General features: G+C 48.0%; 1 protein-coding gene across 1 annotated transcript in view; it reads left to right on the top strand.

Annotated features, from left to right (window-relative positions):
- Positions 1-267: 267 nt before the first annotated feature.
- Nompc (no mechanoreceptor potential C) overlaps positions 268-14691 on the top strand; it is an 82005-nt gene continuing 67581 nt past the window's right edge. Inside the window, exons 1-2 of the mRNA XM_077702292.1 lie at positions 268-2484; positions 6512-6613. Of these exons, the coding sequence (XP_077558418.1) occupies positions 1357-2484; positions 6512-6613 (1230 nt within the window). The 5' untranslated portion in view covers positions 268-1356. The remainder of the gene's footprint in view (positions 2485-6511; positions 6614-14691) is intronic.

The following is a 14691-nucleotide window of genomic DNA, read 5'->3' as shown; positions in this document are numbered from 1 at the left end:
CTCCGCCGTCGTTGTGTCCTCTCCAAATTACGCATAAAACGCACACGGGTGTAAGAGGGGAAGCATGCATCCAGGGAGGGGCGCCCAGCGGGGACGCGATGGTACTCTGTCTGCCAAGGGCTCTCTCTTTCGCCGCTTTTGGTTTTACCCTCTCCCTCCTTTTCAACCTCCTCCAAGCTTTGCCCAGAACCCTATCACGCGGCTCGTGGCGATCGTGACGTCATGGGTGGGCCCGCTTTCTTCTTGCCCGTGGCCGATAGCGCCGACCAACGGTTTGTTTGGCACGTTGTGCGCTCGTCTCTCCAGAAGCGCGGGTTTTCCTCCATTGTGTCGCGACGACCGCCGCTTCTCCGAAAGTCACCGCTATGCAGTGTTCACCGCTCAAAGGTCGTGCGCCAGTCACGCCACGCTGTCCTGGCACGGAGGCAAGACTGCGCCGACATAGCGACGGTCGCGGCTGAGAGTCCTTAGTTCAGGTTTCTGGTCAACTCGTCGCATGTGGACAAGGGGCTCCTTTCAGCCCCCACCGTGGTTTGCCGAATTTCGCCACTTGTCTCGATTGCTGGGCGCCGCTTATCTGCTGATGGCAGACCGCTGCAATGGTGCGTGTACGTGGATGACATAGCGACCTTCCGTGGCGTGGTTCACTCTCGCCCCGACGTACGTGAGCTGCTGCGTGTGAGTGAGTGTTTGAGCGCGAAGGCCATTCATTCTGCCTTCGCCGGCGGCGGGTGAATCCAAGGAGGTGCGACTGCTGCGGCAATGTTAAAGTTTAAGCAACGTCCGTGCACGTAGACGTCAGCGTCGCGTAAAGAAGAAACGACCGCCAGAGTGAGGCGCATCAAGTCATCGCGACTGGACGTCTTCCGTTGACCTTATGGCTCCATTGCTGTTGCCAAATTTCCCTGCACGAGCAGCCCTAAATGCAAAGAGAAAAAGAAAAAGCTCAAGGAAGGTGAATGTCATACAAACAGTGTCTTCAAGGGCTGACTGAAGGAAATACACTTGGGCACGCGATCTTTTCTACTGTTTACGTAAAAGCTAAGTTGCATATTTTTTATGTGTTTAACCGACTTCTGAAAAATTTCGGTACGTCAAAGTTGCTTTCGCAGTGATGACTCTCGATAGAAAGGGTGCAAATAAGGAAAAAAAAATCTCGTGACTCGAAATTGTGTCCCCCGCTTTGTCGACCTTGCTGCTCCAACCTGGCAGTCACGGTTGTATGAGCATTCGAGAAAAAATTTGACAAGAAAAAAGAAAGCACGATCAAAATGCTTTGCGGCCGATCCGGTGCATTAGTATGACGTTCGTACGCTCGAGAACTTGATCAAAATAGGAAAAGCGAAGGGCTGAACGATGGCGTCTGACAACAGTCCCTCGCAAGATGGCGGCCGTCGCCTGGGCAACCGCTGGAACTCAGAGGAGGCCATCATGGATCCAATTCGTCTGCTCCAGGAGCTCGAACGGGAGGCGAACGAAAAGCGGCGTGGCAGGCGCGCCGCAGCAAGCGCTGCGGAGGCGCCACAATCCAACGACAACAAAATTTCAAACGGCCCCTGCCTCCTCGTCGACGACATGGCGGCGTCAACCGACAAGACGCCGCTGCTCAAAGAAACTGTAAACGGTCCCACCGGACGGCGGAAGAAGCAGAACAAGTCGCTTCCTCCGCGAAAAAAGCCTCCAAGTGTGAAGGAAAAAACGGGAGTCGGTGGAGGACGCGGCGGTTCCACGTTACCCGTCAACAAGCACCCGAAGACGACGAATAAATCCGGCAAGTCGGCAGTCAAACCAGTGGAGAACAGCATTCCGAAGAATGGCTTCGAGGACAAGAAGGCGCTCACACCGGTACCGGAGGAACAGAAGCGGGAGACACCTGCGCTGCTCGAACTCCGCATCAGCGAGCAACCCGACGTGCTCGTCCAGCAAGGGGACACCACCATTGCAGCGACCCCGGTTGAGCCACCCGCCGAAGTGGTTTCGGCGGAGCCGAAGCCCAAGGAGAAGACCAGCGTCCTGTCGAGGATGCGCGACGCCGCCAAGAAGATCAACGTGGCGCCGAGCAAGCTGCAGCAGACTGTGATGAACGCCAAGCTGCTGCAAAACAGGCTGTCTCTATCAAAGCCCAGCGCGCAGCAGGACTCGTCCGACCCGTCGCAAGCGGATTCCGGCAGCGGCCAGCCGTTGCAGGACGCCTCGGCTGCCAACGCTGCAATGGACCTGCTGTTCGCCGACTCACCCGACTCGATGGCCGACGAAGAGTCGCCAGACGCCGAAGGCGCGGAAAAGGAAGGGGCCGAGGCGGCACCCTCCACGAAGCCGCCCGAGCAAGAACGGCCAAAGGGCGCCACGTGGACCGGCACTTCGACGAACCCAGAGTTGGCACTGAAGGTCTTGAACATGTCCAGGAGGGGAGACTGGCTCGGCGTAGATGCCCTGCTCAAGCACGTCGAAAAAGGAGATCTGCCGGCAGATCTCGCAGACGAGGTGAGTTCGGTGCCTCGTTTCAAATTTGCTTTGGGGACTGCAGCCACGGAGGCTAACGTTCTCTGTCATGCACGCGTTCTGCTGCGATGCCGTCAATGGAGCGAGATTCTGGCAGCCCGCGTTGTCAAAATTATGATCACATTAATAATAAACAGTGCACAATTAGCCGCGAGGGGCAAGGAAATAAACAATACAAGCATTTTAAGCTAGTTACAAAGAATGCCGCGAGTTGAGCCACATTTGTCTCCTTTCCTTTCTCACCGTTCGTATAGAGCCCAGGTGTTTTCCGACCACCTTACTTGGCGATGGCGAGTTAAACGCGGCTGTTTCACAGTTATCATCTGGTTCTTCATGCCGTCGTCATACTCAAGTGCTCTTCGGCTGCTCCGTCACCGACCACTCTGGTCCAGAGCAATGGGGAAGCCTGCGATATTTTCTCCAATGGAAGTCGCACACAAAACATGTTGCAGTGCTCTTGCTTGTGTGGGGGAACGTTATTTGACTGTGAAAGGAGCGAACCTTGGAGAATTAGGCGAATTATAGTTTCCGGAAGCGTTGACATTTTCTGGGCCATAGAAGCATAGAGCAGAGCTCCTGACGTAGCAGCTTGTAAAAAAACATTGCCTTTTAAACAAGCTCACACTGACAACAGTCATTTCTCCTGCCACATAAAGTTATAAGAATGAGAATATGGCAATCCCCAATATTCACACTCACGCACAAAAAGAATAGCGTTGTAAGGCTTCTGGGGAAAGAGTGAGAGGATTGCCTTTTTTTCTTGCACAGAGTATTCATGTTTAAATGGTACGCGCCGACGATGGGAAAAGTCGGCATTTTATGATATAAAGCTTGAATTTTAGTGCTAATGCCCCTGAAATTGTTCTTGAATGATGCTGATAATCTTGCATGAAAAAAGCACCGCTGCCAGCAGGAAATAACAAGATTACTTCATGCTATTGGGATGTGATAATATTCGAGCACACAAAAATAGAATACCCATATAAGTACCAGGTATAAGATGCACAAAAAATAAAAATTTATGCAAAAAACACACGATGAGCCCGATTTAAAAGCAAGTCTTGGTCTCCATAACTGATCTGATTCATGATATTCAAGTTCCCTTTTAATTATTTGAAGACGACTGCATTATGTGCACTCATGTTGAGTCTTCTGCCGACAAAATTAAACTAAATGGTTATTTGGCTGTGGTAAGCTATTGGTCTAGCAAATGGCAATTCTCTCGAATCCCTCCAAATCAGTTTGTGAGACTATTACAGTAAAAGCTTGTTAATTCTAACGCGAAGGGGACCATGAAACTCTTCGAATTAAGTGGAGTTCCAATTAGCGGGAGGGCGATAGAATGAATGGACATCACGCCACACTGAGCGGGCAGAACACGAAGAAGCCACCTCTGGACTTGTTATGGCGAATTAGGCGCTACTACACGTTTGTGGCAGGGGATTATTGAAAAAAATGTTCGTGGGGGTCGAACAGCGAACGAAATTAATGGATCAGTCAGTTATACGGCCGAAACAGGCACCTGCATTGCATTCATGTGAGCAGTGAGACGTAATGTCGAAATAATCACGCTGTCTATGCGCGAAAACAAGTTTATTTACTAGGCAGGGTCGAGGCAATCAAAATGAAAGTAATCGGTAATATGCGTTTGCTTGCGTTTCTTCTGCCACGACTCCATGAGCATCGCTTGGAACTCGCCGAAGAGCTCCAGCGCAGCGTCAGAATTCTCATCTGCTGAGAAATAACGTGCTGCAACATCGAGCCTCGGCGCTGATTTGCATGCATCTCTAGTAAATTTGGTTTGGCTTGGATTTGCAACACATCGTAATCACTATGGACCGACTTCTTCCGCGAGTATCGATGGAAAGCAAGGAATCCTAGTTCGAATTAACCGTTCTGGATATCGGCGCGTTCGAATTACCGGGAGTTTTCCTCAATTGAAATATACAGGGCTGTGCTGGGACCAGGGCGTCAGTTCGAATTAACCGAAAGTTCGAATTAACCGAGTTTGAATCAACGAGCTTTTACAGTACTCACAAACTAAAGTTTCAGATTTTGATTACAATCTTCAGTGTTCCCTTAGTCAAAGTCAGTGAGTACAAGTCAACTTTCACCTCTGACCTTATCCGGATAAAGCACGTTAATAGTTGGCAAGGCGACCAAAAGGCTAGGATACACTCGTCGAACACTCAGACATGCCTGAGCAGAAACAAAGATGACTGCTCAGAAAATGTTAGTGCGACAAATATCGGAATATGCTTGCGAAAATTGAAGATCCAGATGTAAAAAAATTGGTACCAAAACTGGAGAGTATTCATCGACGTGCACAAAGTCGTATTTATTATCGGTGCTGCAGACAAGGTGAATTCTGTTTTAGCTTATTATGAATAAAGGGACCTCAAGCTCCCAGAATTCCGCAGAAAACACAGGAAGTTAAGTCTATTTTACAGTATACCGTTACCAACCTCGTACTTGACGAGAAGCATCGGTATGTGAAGGAAGACAACGCCAGGATAAAAAGGCACAAGAACTCTACGCCCGTTGCGGAAACGCGACTCGGGAGAGATTGTTTTAAATATTCCTATTTCGAGCACGACACGCGTTATTCGAACAGATGGCCAGAGAGCGCTGTAAGCGTGACTCAACGAGGAGGTAATTTGTCGCCTTTTGAGGCTAAGAAGCAGCAGTGCGAAATGAGATTGCCTGTTCATTGTTTGGATGTAAACAAATTGCGAGGGCTTTCTCTTTTTTTTTTACTTGAGCTTGTTTCTCGTGCAAGAGGTAAAAATTGACATCTTTCCCACATCGTGGGACATCTTTCCACATCATCAACCCACTCCTATCTTGGTCCCCTAGAAGATTCAAAGTATGTAGAAATAAATAAATAAATAAATAAATAAATAAATAAATAAATAAATAAATAAATAAATAAATACTCGACCATAAAATGCGATTACTGGTCGCACTTTTTGTTTATTTCCTTTGTGTCATTAAGACACAAAGGAAATAAACAGAAAGAGCAGGGAACCATAGCATACAACGTGCTTTGCTCGCTAGACCTTCCGTACTCTACGGTACAGTGTAGACATACAGAAATTGGTGTAAAATTGGCGTTAATAGCTGATATTTAACAAAATGCGTGTGTTGAGAAATGTTATTAGCAATTTCTCATTCTAATAGGTGGCGCAAACTCCGGTAGAGTAAAACGTTCCCCTGCCTGTGCGCAGTATCTCTCGGACCCACGCAACCTTTCCAACGGAAGTAAATTATTTACGTGTTACTTGTGACACATTCTACTCCTGCAATCCGTTAGTGTATTATTTAGCAAACGCCTAGAACCTTAGTATATCCTATCTAATCATCTGCTGGAGAATAGAAACTCATTTAGTGTATTATTTAGCAAACGCCTAGAACCTTAGTATATCCTATCTAATGATCTGCTGGAGAATATAAACTATCGGGCCACCGCACTAACTGCAGTAATGACGTCGCACTACGTGTCGCAGTGTGTCCTCAGGCTATCTCAGTCCTTGAAATGTTGATTTTCACCCAATCCACGCTTGATATCGACTTGTTGTTCTTTTGCGCAGAGGTCATGCAGGGTAAATCCGCTGGAAATCCACTTCGTTGAACCGTTCTGTCTGGTCAGAGTGTCGTCATAATAGACGTCCGCAAACCAACAGGGGAGGAGGGAGGGAAGTGATTCGAGGAAAACTACCTTTTCGAACGCACTTTTGTCGTTGTGTCAATAGGCGGAAAAAGCTTGGAACATGGCCTGACATTCTATCATTTTATTTGGTGCGCTAAGCGTATAATGTTTGTCTCTCGCTCTAGTGTCCCTTTGAGAAATAGAGCTAGGAGTAGTAGAAACCTTGTTTTGAATTCAAGCATAGTTCGGCAGACATGCCATTTAATCGGGCTCCAGTGGGCGTGCAGTAGAATGTACTCAACATCTTCAGTGCAGTGTCCTAAACCTTTCATTTTCTTCTCCCTTGGCTTGGCATTTCAGGCCACAGGATTTACACCCCTCATGTACGCCGTAAAGGACAGTCGTGTGGGCCTGGCTGACAAGTTCATCGACCTCGGTGCCAACGTGAACGCCAAGGCGAAGGTGGGTGCACGCACAAAACCATTCTGCCAACACTGACAATACGGTTGGGTCTTCGAGCTTTGACTCGAGCAGGTCTACTGCATATCATGGTTTTATTGATATCAGTCTTCATTCCCGAACATCACGCCTTTAGCACTGCATATGCTGCAGTCTCATGCTGCTCTGTGCCATGTTACGTCTGCTTTTCGTGAAGATTTGCTTCTCATTAGGCAGACCTCTTGAGCATTATAGGATTGCTATGCATACTGCTCCCGAACACTTGGGGCTTCATTTTGCCCTGACTGAAGATGTTCTTAATGCGTCATGAAGACGTCGCTCTTGCCTCCGCAGTATCGGTGACTGGCTAAGATGGGCTAATTGTAGCGGGCAGCTACGGAATGAGGAGTTCCTGCCTGAAACAGGAAAGAAAGTGTCAGCTCGACGGCAAACCGCTTATGTAACCACAAGAGAAGACGCGGTGCCATTAACGGCATTTCGTGTCAACTTTTTCGTGCGGCTGCAGCGCCCCATCAAGTAGCTCAAACTATTTTTAATGCAGACATAAGCTGGACACCTGTTCATCATAAATAATGATGTGTGCAAGCAAACATTTCCTCTGCGTTCATGCGTATGCCAGTATCCATCATCCCATCATTATCATCATGGCCGGCTACTCACGCTATCCATTACAAGTAGCGGTTCAGGAGTTGACTGCACAGCACACATCGACGCGCTATGCAAGCATCAGCTCGGCGCAACTTTCTGTATGCGCTGTAACCATCCGACCCGCTTGGATAGTGACATGGCTGTTAGGTTGCGTGCCGATACTGTAGTCACTGTAGTTGTCGGTTAGTTTGGCGCACAAGGGCTTAGAGCAGGGGTTAGTGGCGCACCACAGACACTGCCGGTGATTCGAAGCAATCGACCAAGGTGCAATAAGAGCATGCGGTGGCTCGGTGCCTAGAGATGCATCGGGACAAGTAAGGAACCAAAGATAGTAGAAGCCCTCTACTGAGCATCCGAGTACACGGATGCTTCCGGGTAAAAAAGGCGGCCGAAACGTTAAACCAAAGTAGTCGAAGAGATGGTGCAACATTGAGCGAAAGAAACATGCGAGTTGAAAGATTAGAACAATGGGGAGTGCGGGGAACTACTCGCAGCGAGCGCATTCCACATGCAGCGGCTTGTCACCTCTTTAAGCAGCAATTCGTTGACAATGCGTCTGAAGCGGCGTGATCAGCTTGCCATCATTTTGGGGGTTCACCCATGGTGTTAGTTTAGGATGGTCAGAACAAGTGGTCGAACTCGTTCGCTGACGCCTCCCTTCGGAAGCACGCGCATGGCTGTCAGTTCATTTCGTGCTCAACCTGCAGTGCGTCGCTGAGGGAAGGCCAAGTGCCGCGTCTCCGTACAAGCAAAGGCTGCGGGTATCCGCCGCTACCCGAAGGCCTGGCACGCTTCAAAGCCATCACAGAGCGGATCATCCCACCAACAATTACAATAAGAGTTTGGCATGAACATATTAGTCACCAAGGTTGCGGTTTCCACAATGGCGACAATGCAACCGCTTCAGCTTCATGACAATCAAACTTTTAGGGGCGAAGCACCTTAGGACCTCGTTCTGTCCGGGGCTTGGCGTCGGTGTACACAGTGTTGCGCATGCGCGAGGAGCATTGGATTGGATTAAATTGGACTGGATCCGATTTGGATTGGATTGAAATGTATCGGACTGGATCAGATTAAATTGAATTGTATCGGATTGGATTGCATTGGAATTGTATATACTGTACACACGCGTTGCCACTCATTTACATGTGCGAGTGAGCAATGCCACGGGTGATTTACGGTAAGAACGATCCCCAGTGCTTCGCCCACTCGTCATTATTCACTTTGTGGAGATGCATAAATTTTTATAGCATCAAATGTTGCCATCCCGCGTTTAGTGAGAGGGACTGAGCGAAACATGTTATTAAAACGAGAGGCATATGGGCCCTTGGGGGGGGAGTAAAAATGAGGGGAAGGGGAAGGTCACAATTCACACGACATTTCACACAGTTCCAGTCATAAGGTCCTATTCACAAAAGGCACGCAGTTTAGTCATTTAGTGCTACCAAAAATGCGCAGTCCACACTGAGACATTGCGGGTAGGCATGGTCAGTTCGGGAAAGTCGGTCAGACCGCTACACCAATTTGTAAAGACCGTTTTCAAGGGCGTACTGGGTGATTACATCTACAGTAGCGGGATCGTCACAGACACGAATAACATGCTCCAGTTTTGTTGGGGGTGTGGTACCCAGAGTTAAAAGCTGATGGCGGTTACGGGCGAATACAGGACAAGGCCAAGGAACACATTCGGTATGTCATCCCGACTATGGTGGGAGCACCGCCGCAATCGGAATCCTTCTGAGGCTTTCCACTTATGTATAAGTTCAATCTTGATGTTCCTAAATCTGAGAGTGAAAGTCACCAAGTGAACATACTATCCACTATAACTCAGAAAAGAAGTTATGAGGTTATAAGCAATTCAATTTATACTATAATAACGTAATCTATGGAAGAAAAGGTTATGACAGGTAATAAAATTACTTAATTAGTGAATAAAAATCAACAAGCTTAAGCAACCATTGCGGAACTCATGTACTACTATTTAACTTTGTTTTGATTATCCGGTCTCTGAAGCGCAATGTTGTTGGAAGCCACGTTGAAAATTTCCGAGTGACAAAATTAGCAAAGTAGTTGGATAGTCCAGAGTACAAAATCTCTCCTATTGCTCAAAAAACAGCAGAGTCGAAGTAAGCCGGAAATTTTTCGGAATATTTTTTTTCCACGCTGTTCTTCTCGGGCTCGCTTTTTCCACACCGACTGTTACTTCAGCCCTGCATAATGTTCCAAAGCTTTCTCGGGCGTCGTTACCACCCCGTTCAGGTTGCAGCCCTCTCCAGATTACCTTTTTCACCTCTCCAGTTCCCCTTCCCACTTGGACACATCAGTTTCTGCGAGGGCCACGGAACTATCAGAAATAACATTTTTACGTGAAAGAAATATTTATACACTCCTTTGCAACCTCCTGAAATTCGTGAGGGCCCAGCGACCATATCCTGCTACACATTTACCTAGGCTAGCTTAGCTTGTAGGTTGGCTTAGTTCCATTTCCGACGTGACCACGCTTGCACGGTCACTTTTCTTGTCCCCTAACAGTATTTCGCCGTTTGAGGGGCATGAAAAAGTGGAGGAGTGTGTGCCTGGGCCAGGCGCGGGTATCGCACGGAAACACTTTTTTTTTTCTACGAAACAGCCATTTTCTTGTGCCCAGTTAAGCATTGCTAAGTCACTCTTTGTCCGGACGCTAAATAAATACTTTGCAATCGTGACGCCGTTGTTAAGCCATTGTTTTAATGAACCGTGGGGCCAACCTTTTCTGCAGAACTGTGGTGAGCTAGGCTACTTGTTACAGACCCGTAGTGATATCAGCGCACAACTAGACTTAAGACTATAAGGGGGGAGGGGGGGGGGTCATGCAGTGCTTGTCTGTGTCCTCACCTTCTTCTTGTCTTTCATGTAGTTGTGCGCACCATAAAACAACCTTTCCTTATTTAGGAGTAGGCTTCACTGCAGACCAGAGTGTGCAGAAGCCAGCTGACAAAACCAAACTTACACTGAGATTTTTAAAGTCGGTTTCACTTTTATACAGAAACACATTGCTCAGAAGGCGTTTGTAGGTGCACTAAAATAGGTTTTACATTAAAATTTGTAATTTAGCAAGGAAGGAACAACATAGAAATGACCCCAACAGGTTCATTGCAAAATTACTTCGGTCTTCAGTCAGACTCAGCGGGATGTCCAAAGAGCGTGTCAGGTTTGTCGCGTTACGTTAGCACGAAAACCGATTCTTTATACTTTAACGCATTCGAAGAGCGCTCCACACCCCTCTGCCTTGACGCATACGCGAATTATTCCAAATTATGGTTTCCTGAACGGCACAAAACAGCGGGGTAGACGCAGCCTGCAGCAGCCGCCACGAAGCCGGCGCGAATTACCGCATTCCGCATCTCTTGCCGGCTGCCGCTAGGATGCGCCGCCTGCCCGCACGCTATCTGTTGGGGCAGTGGCAGCCCCTCATGGTCCGGGTTGTTTTAGTGGGAGACCGGAAGTGGCACTGTTTGATTTTTCACAACACCGCCAACGACGCCGGCTTATCGGCACCGGCCGGAAGCTTAACGCTCCGCATTAACAAACTTCAGGAGGAATTCCCCCAAGGTTGGTCAAAAAATGCGAAGCATTTATTCATTAAACAATGTACAGACTACTCTAATAACCAGATGTCTTTATTGGTCAATTAATTGTGCGGTTCTGTGGAAGAAGAGCGGTGGCGAGCTTCTGTAATTATTCCGCCCGGTCAGACTCTTGTAGCAAAAAGCGTCATTGCTGCAGGAATTGACGATGGGAGCTGATAAAAGAAAACGGGTATTTTTACAGCAGAGCTGTTTAAGGTTGAGCGTTGTTTGGTGGCGTTAGCAAAAGAAAATGCCGAGAAAAAAAAACGGCGTCGTCTGTAAAGGGTGCACCACTGCAGATAGGAAATTTTAACAGTGAAGCCGACTTTCGCGCCTGCTCGAGTGTTATCACAAGGGGCATATGAGCATAGGCGTGCGCACAGGGGGGGCAGGGGGGGCGGCCGCCCCCCCTAATAATCTGGAGGGGGGCGCCAAATTCGCCCCATGCCTTAACTCAATCGAACCTGTCCCGTAGGGTTATGAGTCGACCACGCGTGTGTTTTCACGATCATGGCAGCCAAAGAACCCTCAGGTTACCTTCCAAAAGCTGTTTACCTTCAGCCCCGGAAAAAAAAATGCGGGGACTAGGTCGCTGTGAGAAACACATTATCACTTAATTTTCATATTTGCAGCTACTGCGGAGCTTGTCCTCCTTCTACTTTTCCTCGCAAATAACGTGCCTAGTACCAGAGACCTTCATTGCTTTACTGGTCACGAAACTTCGGCGCTCGTTTCATATAGGAACCGCGGGCGCCACTACAGGCACCACCGCCGCACGAAGGGCATCCAGCCGCCGCGCGTGCGGCATATTGGTCAGCTGTTGGCGTGCAAACGCTCGCTGCTTTTGGTGTCTGCGCGCTGATTAAGTGTGCTTTTTTAGTAGTAGTTAGCCATGAATAGTCCAGTCATTCTCTATATCACCTCCCTTCAATTGGGTTTTATTTTTCCAAGTAAATTACCGTAGACTTCGGCCGCGAACGGCTTCTGCGTCCTCTGGCACAAGCGCTTCGCCGTCGTGTTTACGGATTTTTTGAATCAATATTGTAAATCTCTTAGTTTTAAATAGTTGTACATCTCTTAGTTGTAAATTTTTAAATCTCTAGTTGTAAATACCACATATACGGTGGCTCCGTAGTCACAGACTGCTGCGGGCCTATCGATACTAAAATTAAAAAAAAAAAACTGAAAGAAACCAAGTACGCGTCGTTCAGACTACGCTATTAATGAATCCGTTGATTGCTCTGGAATTCACAGAACGCTAAAAAAGATAGCCCAATAATACTGTCGTTTCGATTAGTCGTTTCGAACAACTAAAAACGCTATTTTTATGCCAACGGGCATTCTATCGCAAAAAAAAAAAAAAAAACTAAAAACGCTGCAGAAACGCGAAGGATCAAAACACGAAGATATATATGTTGCACCGTGTGTCTTTCCGCTTCCACGCTTTGCAATCCTTGCAAAAAAAGGAAGCGAAAAAAGAACAGTAAAACTGATTTTATCCCACGCAACAAAAAAATTCAATATTACGAAGGGAGACAAAAGAGCGTGGTCCAGCGTACAACTTTTTTTTTTTTTTTGCGCTGCGATGTGCAGCACACGGAGGGAACAGAATATTGCCACGTAGCCAAGAACGACGCGAAGCTTTTCTGAACGAAGTTTATTAAAGCGACCTCCTGGTCTACAAAAGACTAGAATGAGACACAAAAGTCGAAGAAGCAGTCCGCATTGTCACGTGCACAGATGAACGTCGATAGAGTGAGTTGCGCGGCGCTAGCTATGCATGCATTACTCGGAACGTTATTAATTTCAGATCCATGGAAATAGGATCGAGAACATTGTCGAACAAACAAAAAATCAAGTTAGCGACAAGGTGACACCCTTTCCATATCAAACAATATTGCCCGACAGGACGTACGACAAAAAGAGCAAACGGGCGCTCCGGTTCACGGAGCTCCGGTTGAAACGCCAGATTAAAAAAACCGGAAGCGGCCACGCGCTGTTGCAAAACAAACAAAACGAAACTTAAGGGCTAATTCGCGGAAATATGAAAAGTAAAAGCACAAGGACGTCCAAAAGCTTTTTTTACATGCGAGCCCAAGCGCAAGGTAATACAAGTTTGCAAACAGGTAATGAAGCACCGCTACTACCTGACTGATTGTACAATTATAGTTCCAGGATGCTCTCAAAAAGGTACATTGCTTTTTCATTCTCACACACAGTGCATTTCCACACATTGTCGCACACTTGTAATCGAAGCTGAAATCTCCCGTTTCTTGCCTTGGAATGGCGCGCCTCCATTTCTCACGCAGCTCCCCGTCGCTCGGTAAACAGAACAAGGAAACATTTTCTAGAAGAACTGCGAGTTGGGCTTGTTGGTATAGGTTCATACTGGTTTTATAATGGTTCATAATGGTATAGGTTCATAGTTTCGTTTTTGCGCTGTTTCCCATTATAAACATTTTCTGTTGTATCGTTGTACAAGGAACGACATCCCGGGACACAACACGTGTTCGGCATCGTCGTTGCACTAATTAAGTCGCATCACAACAGCGCGAGATGCACGCAACATTTTTTCCCGCACAAAACAAACAACTCGCCGCGTCTCCGCCGTTCGAGCCAGCGCAACGCCGCCCGAGGAGTGACCTCAGTGAGATGGCGGCGCCACCGCGCGGCGGCCAAACGCAGCATATGAAGCTCTCCCATTGAGTTACGGAGCAGTTTCGTGACCAGTAAACCATTGAAGGACTCTGCTTGTACTGAGCAAAATAGCCGCGTAAAAAGGATTTAAGAACAGACAATATTACCTTCTTGAATTCTTACGAATTTCAAAAGCTAGCGTTCGAGCGGTACGCACGGGAACCACGTTGCAGTTTACAAAAGACAGATGTGTCATATGTTTCTGTGCTTTAGGGAGAATGGAAGTTATTTCGGCGGGTCGTTGTGAAATTGATGCCGCATCCGCCCTGGGACCTGCCCCCTTTGCCGATGTTACATTCCTCGACTTTCCACTGCGTTCTGACCGGAGGAGGTCGGAAGTCCCGAGGGGAAGGGGGGAGGGGGGGGGGGGCGCTCAGGTAAGACTTGGCCCCCCCTAATCGAGAACCCTGCGCACGCCTATGCATATGAGCATGCGCACCCCTTACTATACTCGGTGACAACTTAAGAACGGCACCGGAAGTTGCCGCTGCGCCTTATCACCGTAGCGGGATGTTTCTCCGCGCGGCGCAAGTAGGGCGTTACTGGGAATATTTTGAACATGGCGTGAGCCGTTCCCGTGATTTTTTGGACTTAATATGCTTATAAACGACTCCAGTGACGACAAACAAACTGCGTGAGACAAGGCAGACGATATTACGCATTCATAGCAAACCCCTTTCAAAACGCGCGCGCACTGACGTCACGGGTCGGGCGCTGTGGCCGAGTGATACACTACATGAGGTGGTGCCGTTCTTGAGTTGTAACCGAGTATATTGTCACGTGCCAGTCTGTGGGATGAGAGCATTATTAAGTAGGACAGACATGCTAATCCCCCGCGTGGGTACGTGCCGTGTGATGGGCACAGCAGAGGACGACGAAGGAGCGCGTTAGCTAGCGGCTCGCGTGCTCTGTTCTTGGTCGCCATATTGCTAGCCACCAACCGGTGCTCTCTGTGTGTTTCCTCTGGCAAGTTAGTCACCTCGCCTAATAAATACTTTGCTCCTGCGTCTTCGCCAAGACAACTTCTCTGCGCCCCTGTTTGACAGGACGCAACAATATACCATTTTAAAGGGTATAGTCCTTCTTGGGCTGTTAAAACGCCAAAAAATCGCGCAGCTAGCAGTAGTG

Source organism: Haemaphysalis longicornis, unplaced genomic scaffold (assembly GCF_048455015.1).
Source record: "Haemaphysalis longicornis isolate Haplotype H1 unplaced genomic scaffold, Haemaphysalis longicornis Haplotype H1 scaffold_3, whole genome shotgun sequence".
Lineage (NCBI taxonomy): Eukaryota > Metazoa > Arthropoda > Arachnida > Ixodida > Ixodidae > Haemaphysalis > Haemaphysalis longicornis.
The sequence above is the reverse complement of the archived record's forward strand: the minus strand, read 5'-3'. Positions and strand labels throughout refer to the sequence as shown.